The sequence below is a fragment of the Frieseomelitta varia genome, unplaced genomic scaffold (assembly GCF_011392965.1).
Source record: "Frieseomelitta varia isolate USP_RPSP 00005682 unplaced genomic scaffold, Fvar_1.2 scaffold_130, whole genome shotgun sequence".
Classification (NCBI taxonomy): Eukaryota; Metazoa; Arthropoda; class Insecta; order Hymenoptera; family Apidae; genus Frieseomelitta; species Frieseomelitta varia.
In genome coordinates this window covers 296,296-310,902 of record NW_025108973.1, presented here as the reverse complement: position 1 = coordinate 310,902, position 14,607 = coordinate 296,296, and the positions used below count along the sequence as shown (strand labels likewise).

The following is a 14,607-nucleotide window of genomic DNA, read 5'->3' as shown; positions in this document are numbered from 1 at the left end:
TATATATATATATATATATATATATATATATATATATATATATATATATATATATATATATATATATATATATATATGTAACTCAATGGAATATATATATATTCCATTGAGCTAGTTTAACGAGCTCGGCAACACTAATCCAATCTCACAATCATAAGCAAAGCAAATACATCTGTGGTTTAATAGGTTTGAACGTTATTAGAGAACGTTATTAGGAGAAGGATACCTTTAATATTAAAATAAAATAAATTTTTATTAATTGATGTTTTCATATTAATCGTCATTTTCTTTATATATACTATTCTTTATATATACTGTAATATTTATTTCATTTTTAAATTTAAATAATTATATTATAATATATTATAATTGAAATGAATAATGATATTATGAAAAACGAAAAAAAATACTTAAATAATAATAGTAAAGTAATCAAATTACACAAATGAAATAAATTTAATTAATTATATTTAATTAAAAAGGAAGTAGTGTAATCAACGGTACACAGCTTTACGCCTTCTGGTGGGTACAGACATTTTATGAAGTTGGAACAAATGTCGAGGACGTTAACTGCATATCGTGAAACTAAACAGCAATTTCGCGCACTCGACTTACTTGATATTACACGAGCTTCATTACACACCAACTTATAATAAAGCAAAAGTATTTATCACGCTAAAACTGTAAGAAAAATCGATGAAAAACGGTGACAATTCACCTTTCAAATGAAACATTTTTAAAATATAATATATTTTAGAACCGTTCTCATTCAATGATTATTTTTGATTTAAAATGTTATTCTACCTTAATAATCAAATTATATTTAGATTGAAAATATTAAATTAATAAAATTTAATTCTTAGCCGGAAATATGTTGTATTTTTCCCTGCAAAGTGCTGCACATTCATTAAGAATTAAATGTCAAAATAAAATTATTATAAATACTTCTGCTTATTAATTTAAATACAAATATATTACAATTGAAATTCATATTATAATGAAACGGTATTTGATTGTCAATTTATCTTTAGTGGACTGACCTAAAACTGGGATAACAATTCGGTTCGCGACATGTACTATTCCGGAAATTTACCGCCGAATCGCGATTCGTAATAATTTTATATTTAAGAGATATCGTATATTTTATTGGAAAATATTTTCCAGTTCCTCAATTCTTCTCTATTGTGATTTCATTTAAAAACTTCGTATTTGTACCATGAATAATTAGAACGTTCGTCAATATCTTATAGAACTTATGAATAATACAAATCGGTGAGTTTCATGCATAATAGGAGAAATGTACAATGCATTTGACATTCTATGCAATGCCATTGAAATGTTAATCTCTTACGCAGCATTTAACATAATTATTAACCTAAACAGAATGTCAGATTTCCTACGTTTCAAAACCAATCCCCATCGGTAAACATAAATTTTGACTTTAATTTCTTTCCACGTAAACTCACGATTTCTTTTCACGTAAAATAACGCTGTTAAATAAATTCTGTTAGTAAAAAATTTTATATAAGCAAAATATTTTAAATCTTTTTCGTAGAAAGTTAGGGAACGAATTTAATTCCAAAGTTATTAAAAGTAATTTAAAATTTCAGTAAACTATAAACTCAATTTGACATTGTAGCTAAAATAAATAATTCGAAGTAGACTGCTTTGTAAAGTAATTAAATTTTGCCAAAGAATAAAATTAAACATTCTGAGGAAACAAAAAGAAATTTTTCACTATCTTTACTTGTAATATACATGTACGTAGGATATTATAATTTAATTTTTACAATTAGATAATTAAATCAAAAGGGATTAAAGTACTATTGAGATTTAAATTTAACATCAAGTAAACAAATTTTATTTTTACTTAAAAATGACTGAAAGTGAATGATATTTCTTCTTTTTATTGAAAAAAATTGTGTGCGTCACAGATGTTATATACGTGTCATTTTGATAATCTTAAGATCATTAGCGACAGCAGATTGCAGTATTGTCGCTAATAATCAAGAACGTGTCTCATTAAATCTACCCACATCACCCTCATTTTCTTCATACACGTATAACAACGTTACCCTTGGCCACCTAAATTAAATTGCATTCCTAAAGCGGCACTTGGCTACTATGTAGAAGTTAAACGAATATTTCAACGAATTATCTAATGAAACCACCGTGTTATTATAATAAACTAAGCTCAGTTATTTATTCTATTCATTTCACTTGAAATTATTGTTTTTGCAAACAATACAATTTATTTACATTTATGTAGCTTCGTTCGTGTTCAACAGGTTACACAGTGATTATTATTCTATTCCATTTTGAATATTAGACCACAAATCTAACTTAAGTGGAAATTATTTTATCTATGTATATGTATATTTTAATATTGTATAATAATTGTATTTTCATTAAATCCAATTAGATTTTCCAATCAAATCTTTTCTTTTTGTAATTAGAATCGTATGTAATTGTAATTGAAAAATATGATAATATACGTGACAATGAATATTTAATATCAATAATGAAAACAATGATAAAGTTTCAATCTTAATTATGAAATATATAAAGAAAAGAAAAGTAATTGTTCAGTTTCGTAATATCATTATTATCAAAGCAATGAAACAGTTTTAAAATTATAGATAATATTAAAGGAAATTTCATAGTTCGCTGGTGAAGTATTCCGCGAAGTTTGTCATAAGCTTCCTCAAAGTCAACAATCTTTACAAGTCTAACATCTCGTGTATGTAAAGATGGCAGGAATGTCAATCCGTCAAAGAGTGAAATTCTAAAACTCATTCCCGGAATGCCAAACCCCTAAAGACGATGACTCCTTAAGCCTGATTTCGACCTGGATGAATTTTTAAACTTTCTGGCTTAATTTCGTGGTTTACCCTCGAGTTATTTCAATCATCGAGTTTCTCGTTTCGTTACATAAATCAGGAACGACCTCGGGGAAATACCGACGAAATTAATGGAGCGAAAATCATCCCTGTCAAAGAAAACAACCAACTTCATCGATCAAGCCATAATATTTCTAGTTTCTTTCTTAAAAAGGAATCGATATTTCCTTTTACTCTCGTTTTACATAGTACGAGAGTACTATGTTTAACAAAATAACGATAACAACAACAGTTTTGCAAGCAGTTTTTGCAAGATTCTGCCTAAGTAAATTTTTATTAATATTGTTATTTATTTATTTACGAAGTTGAAATGAAATTAAAAAAAGAACTATGAAACACAAAGGCGAACAATTTATAAAATTGTGAAACGATTCTGTAATATTCAAGTTCATCCGTTTGTGAAATTGATTCGATATGGAGTTCTGTCAATTAGAATTTACCGACAGATAGGCCGGAAATCGTTCGGACAGGGTGCAACGACAAGTGACAAAGCGTTTTCCAATTTTCCAGAACATGTCTCGATAACAGCCACTCGAGATACATGGTTTCTTCTTCTGTGTAAGGATCGGCAGACGCATTTCGCATTCCCTAGGCGCGTTTCCCCCTCCTTTACATACAATTACCTGCATTCTACGTGCACTTGTCCTCCCATTTTTACCGCCTTTTTCGTATTGCGACGCGTCGCGCGTCGCGTGCTCTTTTTAAGTAATCGTTTGAAGAGCGCGCCTATCGTAAATCGATTTAACGCTCCTCTAAACCTACAACTCGCGCACCGACGTTGTAATATTGCGAATGAGATCATACTCGACAGGTAGAAAATGAGATTGCGTCGATGATACGCGAAGAATAAAGATTTCCTTGGCGCTTTGAAATGACGCGGGAATTTTCCTGCGACGTTGAGAAAATTTGTTGGCAAATATATAGATCGCAGAAGTTTAATAAAACAATTTCACAGAGGTTTCAACTTGTCTTCAAATTAGAATCATCTAATTATCTAAGTTGTAGACAGACACTTGTACATTTGTTAAAAGTGAATTTGAAATTGGTTTTATTTATCTTCAAGTTAAAGTCTAATTCCCAGATTGTAGATACGTATTTGTACAAGCTGCAATTTAAAGTTGCGAAAAATACATCAATGTTTTAAAATATTTAAAATCATAACAACCGAGACAAATCTCTGCTCAAGTTCCATTTTGTTCGCTTTATTTATAAGAACATAAATTTGTGTAAATGTTCGAGTTTGATATCAGTTTGATAAACTAATATAAATTCTATATAATATTTTCTTCTCTTTAGTAAATGATAGGAGCAGGCTGTTATAAAAAAAATATATTAATCACGACTATAGGAACGCCGCATGTTGTCACCTGATGTGAATCGCACTAGTCCCTGGGACACGTGTATCGTGATTTATTCTTGTCACTTGCACCAACAGACCGAGAAAATATCGACAAAACTGTTTGACGAACGTTTCTCACGATAGCGTATATAGTGTGTATGTACATACATACGTGCAATTACCAATCTACCGGTGAATTTTTATGCCTTGTTAAATAAAATTCGAATTTACGACTGATAATGTACCGCACAAATGCCATAAAAGTCTAGAATTCGTTTCTTTTTGCACAGAAATTAACGTTGCATTAGTAAATTATTTCTGCAAACACAGATGTTGCACTTCAGTACCACGCGTAGGAGTCGATTTTCTAAAATTATTTTCCTAATTTTATTCAGGTAATAACTGCAAATTTATTCGCTCGTATCTTTTCGAGAAGAATTGTAGCAAATATTAACGATCTGTGAGATTTTCTATAGTAGTTGCATAAGCTTCAATAATCAAAGATTAAAAAGAAATATTTTCTGTACTTTCCAATTTCTGGAGTTCATCGATTTAGCCAGCTGGACTCAGTCACAAATCAGAGAAAGGATAAATCTGTCGGCCATTTTCCAGAAGCAATTTCGTAAATCTTTCCAATATGTGTAAATACAAGGAACGCCAAATGCAAAAATACAATCAACTTTCGAAAGCGATTTGCCCGACAACAAGCTCCGATCCTCGTTCCCGGATTGAAAGTCGCGAGTTATAAAAAGATCAAATATCTTTCATCACATGTCCGGACTATCAAGGGCACCGCGCGAGTCACATTTTTCAGCTTATCGCGCGTAAACTGTCAGTGACGTTCCCAAAGGGGATGAAAAAAGGAATGCAGTTGAAAGGAAGGAATGGATCACGGTTGACGATGTAGCAAGGGCAGGTCTCTGTAGTTTGAATGGCTGTCCGTTCGTGTGAAAATTCGACGAGCTAGTCTCGCATGTAATCCGGCAAAAGATGTGACCTTTCGTTATCGTTTGATTCCCGGAACGTGAGAGTCGAGGCCGCGAATCCACACGCGAGGGGAATTTAACCGGTTGGACCATTTCGGACGGTGCAGGACACTGCGAGGGGGCGGAGGAGGTGGGAGGAGGTGGAAGTCGTCGTCGGAAGTCGTAAATCGTTTTAATACGCAGAATATTAACCCTGTTACGCGAAACTCGACGAAATCGTTGGAAACTATCAAATTTCGAGAAAATTATCCTCGCTTCAACCAGCTCGATTTTGAACGGGCTAACAGACGTCTAAATTTAATGGTAACAGCACTCACGTAGGTGGACTGTAAACTGTTCGAGTGTAAAAGGTCATTCGAGATCGGTTTTTAATATATGCTCGTCGAATTTAAATTACTCTTGACAATTCGGAACGATGATAAAATAATAACGTAATATTAGGTTGATACTGATTTCTCAACGCGTTGCGAAAACGTGAATCGCCAGCAGAACGTTGAATTAATGCTAATTACAAGTAGAGTTTGAATTGTTGTGAGTTACCGTTGTTTGTCAATTATTTCAGTTTGGAGCAGAAATTTCGATTGTTTTGAGGGAGTTCTATGGATATGGAAATAATTTGAGATGAGAATGTTGACGAACAATTATTGTCAATTCATCGATAAAAGCATGATTTATTCACGAGAGACAGCGAGGGATTTGTTTTATTTGATATCGGAAAAATATGCATTGTAACGTTTATTTGTAAACGAGTGATTTTATTATTTTGGTATTTATTTCTCGAAAGATTCACTTTTTGAACGTTGATTAACTAATACATTTATAATTTATTTCCGATAAATAAATATCATGATAAGTAAAGTCTACGAACAAATTTCGATCAAATTATTTGGCTCTTGAATGACGTTAAAAAAACCAGTCTATTCGATAAAACTTTCGGATATAAAAATTCATTTAGACCGCCAACTTTAATTAACTTGTCCACTATTGACTTTCAATCAATATTTAGGTATGCGATAAACGATATCTACTGATATTCTTCTGCCTTTTAACGCGATATTAAATTCATTCTTAACCACTAAGGGCGCTAATGAAATTTCCACAAAAACCCAGATATAAAGTATTCTTACAGACACACGCAAGCCTATCAACTGCAAAATATATGTTTAAATTAAACAATCAAATTATTATTCAACTCTAATAGGGTATTGGGAGGTATTGTCTTCGAATGTGTGTACTCGAATTCACTTTTAGCAGACTCTCATCGCATTTTCTCTTCAACGGAAATTACTGATCGGCGATAAAAGCCACCGCGATGTCTTGAAGAAGGTCCTCATCGCAGATCACATTTGAATTCGCATTTTGATAAACCTTGCACGCTTTACCATTCAGTTCCGAACTGTGTCTTATGAAACGTCGGTCGATAATACTATGAATGTAAATCTTTTGAGTATTTACTGCCGAAAGTTCGTAAGAAGAGATTTAAAAATTTTTAGATATTGGAAAGCAAATTAATTAGATTTTCAAGTATTTAATTCTTCGCTAATAAGTATACTACAACATTTAATTTTTTTAATAGTCTAGGCTTTTAAAAGATATGAAGAAATATTTTCAATCAAATCTTTAAAGGATTTCTCAAAAAAGGAAAAGAAAAAAAGAACTTTAGTTCAAAGGAACTTCGCTCGTGACTTGAACGACTTGTATTGCCTACGGAGGCAAAAATTTTTACAATACGATCGGCGAACAATTCTACAATTTTTTTATTTAAAGCTTTTCCTATTCAAAAACTTAACGAAAAGATTGATTTTTTTCCCCTTTTCTTAACAGAGACAATATAAGAAACAATATAAGAAACAAACATTCACATCGTTCATGGCGATGTAATATGAAACGTTAGATATTAGAAATTTAATTTTTTAATTCAATGACTTGTTTCAAAGCAAGAATTAACTAGTCAGTTCCCATGATTGAAGTAATCGAGGATTTGGAATTCCGTACGTATAAATTAGAGAAATTAGATAAAATTTAACTGGTTCGTTCGAACTTTGATGAAAATCGCGCTAGCATCGAATAGTTCGCAAATACGTTATCTCTCTGTTTATTTCCAAGGGGGATTCTTAACTGGCGGAATGTAAATGAAGTTCGGCGCACGTCATCCACAGGTCGCTGCGAATAAAAGAGACAATGGACAACCACTCTTGGAAACTAATTAAATTTCTTGCAAGGATAACGCGTTCCTTTGGTGAGAAATTGCCCCTGCCGAACGCGTAAAACCGGCGAAAAAGAAAACGATGGCAAATCTACTCTCGAAATTATCTAATTGCACTTGTTCTTCTTGTTAATTGTGCAACGAACGTGCATCAAGGAGTGCACATTTTTATTCAACAAAATAAGAGAAAGAAAGTATACGCTGCGTACAGGAAACCGTACTTTCAGATACATGAGAAGTTTCAGAGAGTTTCAAGTGTTCTGATACTTTGGTTGAAGAAAGGTGGAGAAAGGTTAACGCGGTTTTGAAAATTCCATGAAAAATGGGAAATTTCACAGCATTGCTTAATTTAGTAGCCAGGTGCGATGAAATAAAAATTAATGAAGTATTGGCAATACTGAACAATTTAAACTCGTGCAATATCTGTAATAATTTTATTTATTTGTACATTATACAAAATTTAAAAAAAAGTATCGATTGTACGTTCAAGCCTTTATCGTACGAGTATTTTTACACTTGGGAGAGTCAGAGATCAAGTTCCGATTAATAATTGCTGTGATTATCGCAATACTAATGTGCAATGTTGTCTCATAATAATATAATACATAACAGAAAGATAGAAGCTAATAAATAATTTTGAAGTGACACGTGCGATAGTTTGAAAGAAGTTATTCCGGAATAACTCGTCTCTAAAAATAATCTTTTCCTTCGTATTCTTAATATTAAATACAAGTGGTGGAAGAAACTAAACAATTTTTAATAAATCAAAGTGAAATTACATGAGAAGCTGAGCGAGGAAAAACGAGGACCGATATGTAAAAATGCTTGCCGATGGCCTTACGAAATTTCATTATGAACTAACCAAGGTGGATCACATTTTGTACAAATTTACAGTCTTACAAAATTAAAAAAAACTTGAAAGAGTGGCCACGATCTAAGGTTTCGCTGCATCGCGACAGCAAATAAAACTTGACAATGAATGGGGCTGGGAATTGCCTAGAATAAAGAACAATAGCGCTCTCGAATCGACCATTGTGTAGGAAACCGATAGCTTTTTGCTATTTTTTTACCTCGTAATCACAATGAAATTATACGTGCGTTGAGATCTTTTTGAGAGATGTTATTTTGTTATTTTTAAATGTTATGTTATTTTCAATTCTAGAGATAAAAATAAATAATATTTTGATGCAAGATGTGCATGATGTAAATCGAAATGGAGTGGTTCATCGTGTGAGAGAAAATTTCAGGTGACAATTTTCATGAAACTGCCACTGAGGCGTTGAATAATAATGCTTTCATCGTTGAAAATGATCAAACTTCTTACTTAACACGATAGTACAAGTTTGAGAACTTCACACGATGGAAATTCTTGTGGAAAAAGGAGGAAAGGATATATCTTCTTAATTGCATATTGCAAATTAATGTAATTTGCATATTGCGACAAAATTAAATGTATTAATTGCATTTGCAAGCAATTTTCCTAAGTAGCTTTATCATTCGAAATTTAAATAAGTAAATTTGCAGATTATTTCTCAAATTGACAAAGTATCGACGCGATAAAATGAATGGATACATATTATAAAATATATTTTATATAATTTATCTTTTATTGGAAATAGGTATATCCTCAATGTTTAATATAAATATAAATACTTCACAATCATCGTAATCTAGATTCTTTACGATTGATTGGTTTAATTTTGACTGTATGTACACTATTCAAACATCAATGGCCATAATTCTTGCCTCAGAGCGTCAAATAACAATTCTGACGATAATTAAAAAATGTCCATCGTTCGAACGATGCTTTTATCTATCTCCTTTCACACGCGAAGCTGACATTTATCTCCTTTCTTTTTCAATCGATTTTACTTGGAGAAAATTTTAGTTAGAATTGATTGCATAATCTGTATACAATTTCTTGAAAAAAATTGTTTGCTTTTTGAGAGTAGAATGAATCTCGACATTTTATTCGCGTTAGTCACGATTTTCCTCGAAACGTGCTTTGTATTATTCGAAATGGATCGCAGAAACAGTTTTGAATTAAACCATTCGACAAGTAAACGCTCTAATTTCTAAAGCTTTCTAAGAAAATTAATACTCAATGAATAGTATAATGCGATACGGTTATATCAAGCACTCTGTTACCAAAAAATTGGTCGATCTGATTTAAATGATTCTCTAGCAACGATGTTTGAATATTTATAACGTAATTGTGCGTTAGTAAAATCGTATAAGCTCAATTATTGGCAGATTTATATTTTGGAATTAGATAGTGAACTATTTTACTCAACATTGATAATCTTATCACCTACATACATTACATAAAATTTCAATTGACACAGTTGATTATGCAATCAACTGTGTCAAACATTTGTTATCAAATTCGCACGATTTCTGTCCAAATGTCAAATTATTTAAAAAAGACGTCAGATACAATTTCAATTAAAGACGAACAATTCTTAAATTGATCGCTTTGAAAAGAAGAAAATCATTCACGGTGGAAAGATCAACTACGAGATTTAATCATTAGCAGGATATACGGTTCGATGTCTGGTTCGCATTTCGAGCTTTAATCCATTTGATCAAACTATTCCCTTTGATCGGAAATTCTGACCACTTTTTGAGTGCGTTAATAACCAGACGATCCAGGTTCCTAAAATTTTCAATAAGCAACGGTATCCGTCCAGGAAGTTCTACTGTATTAGGCTCATTAATTTTCAATATTTCTGGATATATACGTATATATGATAATGATTAATTTCTTAAAATATAACTTGGAGAGATTGGGAAAATTATGTTGCACAATATTATATAGAAATTATAAATATATAAATTTTTTTTTATAAAAGATATATATATTTCCTGAATAAAACTTTCTGATTTTTGTAGATATGTACTTTTGTAAAATTTCATTTCTTCTAGAGTCAAATCTAAATTCGTAAGTGCGTTAAGAACTTTTAATCCGTGTAATTTTAGACTTTTCATAAACGAGAAGAAACTGTTTTATTAAACTTTCCAGAAAAAGTATAACATTCCTTTCATAATTCTTGCACAATTGAAATTTTCTATCAAGTAAAAAGAGTCAGCAAAGAACAGATTAGAGTATATCGAATGAAAACAATTTTACTAAGTGAATAAAAGATAATTACCCCTCTTTGCATGAAAATAAAATGTTAGCACATTTTTATAAATAATTCTGTGAATTATTATAAAATATATATATATATATATATATATATATATATATATATATTATAAAATTAAATATTATATTATAAAATATATATATATATATATATATATATATATATATATATATATATATATGTTCTAAATACAAAAATTTAAAAATTCATTATTCATTTTAATTTAATTCAATTTAAACAAGTAAAAAGATACACATATTTTTCTCCTTTTAAAAGTCACAGAAAATCGTCAGTTATCAATTTAATCATTATACAAAAACGCTTCGAAATTTCCAATAAAAAAAATTCATATTAACCCTCTTAAAAATTAAATTAATTTCTCGTCGATCCACACCTAAAAAAAAAAAAATTCTCGATCTCCGTTCCGTTCGTCCAACCGCACTGCATTCAGACGATTTAAAATTCGATAACGAATAAAAATAACGAGTACCAATGAATACCAATGAAACAACCATCAACAATAACCCACCCTCGCCCCTTGACTTTAAACGCGGCATGAAAAGAAAAGTTGCCGCGAAACAGGGTCGACTCTTTCTAACGGAACGACCGTGACGCGGGACACGAGGAGAAAAAGGTCATAGACTCACCAGAGGAAGTCGGAACTCGTTGACTACGGTGATGTACAGCAAAAGGCTAACGAGGTGGTTTCCGGTCAGGCCCATTTCGTTCAACTTTTTTGTCACAGTGTCCTCCCAATGAGGTTCTCCAAATCTGAGTACCGGCTGTGTACGCGGCCGTTTCCTTATATAGGGTACATTTCACCCGCGCAGGCGTCCATCCCCCATAGAGCACACCTACACCGAATGGTACATGCTGTACATACACCATCGCTGAGAGTTGCTGTCGGTGGATCACGCAATATGCGTGGATCCCACTGCTATGTTAGACCTCGTCCTCCTCCGATGGACCACTTTGAAAAGGAGGAACGAATAAAAAAAGGAGAGAGAGAGAGAGAGAGAGAGAGAGAGAGAGAAAGAGAGAGAAGCAGGAGAATTTTTAACCACGACTCCGGTTAATATGCCCGTGGATTATTGCGTGTCCACGGTGAAACGGGATGACTCGGTCGCTCGTTTTTCCTGCGGAAACTTTATTGGCATTTTTGACTTCTCTTTTGCATTTCTTCTCTTTTTTTAGTCCTGTTTATTTTTGTTTCATATGTATGTATGTATGTGTGCGTGCGTGCGTGCGTACGTGCGTTTTTTTTTTCTCTGTCCCATTGGTCGGAGAGCTCATTGATTCCGTTTCGTCGAAGAAGCAGACATTGTGGCGAGTCGCATTGTCAGCGACACTTGATAATTGAATCGAGGACAAAGACCTTCTGTGACTTTATTTGAGGAACTGTGTACAGGACAGGGGTATACCAAGGGGGTGTTCCGAGGGGAAATGCGAAAGCTGTCGGTAACTTTTCGCGGTTTTATTTTCGAGTTCGCTTGGGTTTGAAAGTGTCTGAAATTAGCTCGTGTTGCTATTTTAAGCGAGAACGGGAATAGGTGATGATGGAATGAGAATCGCGGTGAAATGTTTGTATAATTAATACGCGCGGAACGCGATCAGAGAAAATTACTTGCCTTCATATTTTAGTTCTAAGGTATATGAACTGGAGGTCCTTCACGTTTTAAAATATTTTTGCTTTTCATTACAAAATGATTTAGAAATATCGCAAACTTACAGAATTAGTTATTTATTAACAAAATAGTCATATTTAACCGAGATTAGTACGTTGATAGAATTGATTTAAAAAATTAGTGTTAATAATTATAATTAATAATTCTATCTTGGCGATACTTTCAAAAATGTTGTTTCCATTTTCCAACATTCCTGTATGAAGATAAAATGTCAGTTAAATCTTTTTCCACTCTTTCGTTCTTCCGTATGAAGCTTCAAACGCATCAGTAACATAATATAAGTATTTGTAAGTATTTGTTACTAGCTATAACTTAAAAATGAACAAAATTCTGCACAGTAGTTCTCCGATATAGAAACCTATACTAACTTTTTTTTAAATCGGTCTACATAAATTGTCTCCGTTTTCTCTCTCTCTCTCTCTCTCTCTATATATATATATATATATATATATATATATATATATTCTTCTTACTTTTACATAAAAATAATTTAAAGAATTCTACAAATTCCTTTTTGCAATGAAAATATCAAGCTTCATTCGTAAATACAAAAAAATGATGGTAAGCGTTCAAAAATCACAAAACACGAGCAAAGAAAACTGTTATCAAAAGCAGATGAACAATCGAAAAAAAAAAAAAGAATATCATGCTACGCCGATGTTGACCTGTACAAAACTCCATGGATCGATGCAGTACCCAGATATAGTTGACAATAGTTGAAAATATCCCTCCGTAAATATTAAATCGATCCTTTAAAAAAGATACACCTCATTCTTTTTTTATGTGTGTGTGTTTATATATATAACATTTTTTTGGATCTTCCGTCTCTTTTTTTTTATTAATAGTGTATTAATATCACTCGATTGACAAAAGCAACTTTCTTATGAAACGAGTTTTTTCATTACAAGTTTCAAAGCATCCTCTATTCATGTGACGATACTCTCGCCAAGTAATTAAGTTACTTATCATTTTTCTTAGTCTTAGTTTTAATGCCCGTTTGTCGAAGTAATGATTTAATAATAAAAATCACAACTCGATACAAATATGGCAACGTGTATATTAAAAATACCAAGATCATCATGGTATTCGATATTGAAAATTGAATTCTTGAAATATCGATAATTTTATAATACTTGATATTTCATAGAAGTGTATAAACTCTATAAAATATTTGGAATCGCAATCAACTACTTTGCAAACTAAAAAAAAAAATGTGCACATTTTAATTTAGATTTATTGGACTGTTGTTTTTAACAAATCCTGTTTTTTTCTGGGTAAGATTTCATTTCAAGGCTTATACTCCCTTCATAAATAAAAATTATTTTCATTATACTTGTTCGTTAAAAATAAGTTGAATATAAAAAAGAATAAGTTCTTCCTTTATTCATAAACTTGAGATCTTTAAGAAATGATATAGTGAAATTCTTATTCTATAAAATCTTTTGCAATTATTTCTCAATAATCTCTATAATCTATAATCTGACGAAATTCATGAAACGTTAAGCCATAAAATAATAAAAAAGAAATATATATACAAATTATAAATTGTAGTTTGTAGATATTAATACAAATTCATATCAATGAAACCCCATAATGATTTTATAGAAATAGAATCCAGATAAAGATTTATTTCATCTTCTAAACATTATATCTTTCTTTCTTTGAATATTCCAGACATTTTTGTATATTTAAAAAATTTTCTATAAATATATACATTCAGTTTGACGATTTTTTTAATAATACGTAAGGCATTCCTCTTTTTCCGCGCACTTATTGGACGAAAAATAAATACATAACACTTTGGATTTCGTGTATCGATTACACGTGCTATAAGAACCAGAATATGGCGCGCATCCCTGACGTCGAAGAGCGGGCATCGTATTTTGATACAAGTTTCTTTGGGAATATACAATTTCGAATATAATTGAAAGCGTGTCTCTGATTTCGATCCAATAAGCGTAATGTCTCAAATAAGACGCGCACGTGATTATTTTTATACAAAAATGCACGTATGGAGCACTGTAGTTAAAAATAAATATTTGCTATCGTAAATGATATTAATCCATGAACAATTACTTTTCACTTTAAAATGAATAATTCTTTGAGGCTGAATGAGGAATAAAGAACAATAAAAATATTATTAAATTTTATATACAAGAAAAGATAATAAAACGATTATTTTATAGATAATAAAAATATTATTATTTTTATATTTGAACAATTATAATTAAACTTGATCAATGTTGATCAATTTGAAAATGAGAAATAATAAAATTAAAATTACTTGTGAGGTATCTGGAGGCCTTAAGAAATAGAGATATTCAGACAGAATACACATAAAA

General features: G+C 31.4%; 1 protein-coding gene across 3 annotated transcripts in view; it reads right to left on the bottom strand.

Annotated features, from left to right (window-relative positions):
• Nucleotides 1-11,376, bottom strand: part of LOC122528842 (neuropeptide-like 1) — a 22,075-nt gene extending 10,699 nt beyond the window's left edge. For 2 of the 3 annotated variants that reach the window (XM_043654404.1, XM_043654413.1), the window contains exon 1: nt 11,228-11,376. In XM_043654404.1, coding sequence (XP_043510339.1) covers nt 11,228-11,302 — 75 coding nt within the window. In that variant the 5' untranslated portion in view covers nt 11,303-11,376. The remainder of the gene's footprint in view (nt 1-11,227) is intronic. The other variant, XM_043654421.1, reaches the window with a different exon arrangement.
• Nucleotides 11,377-14,607: the final 3,231 nt, after the last annotated feature.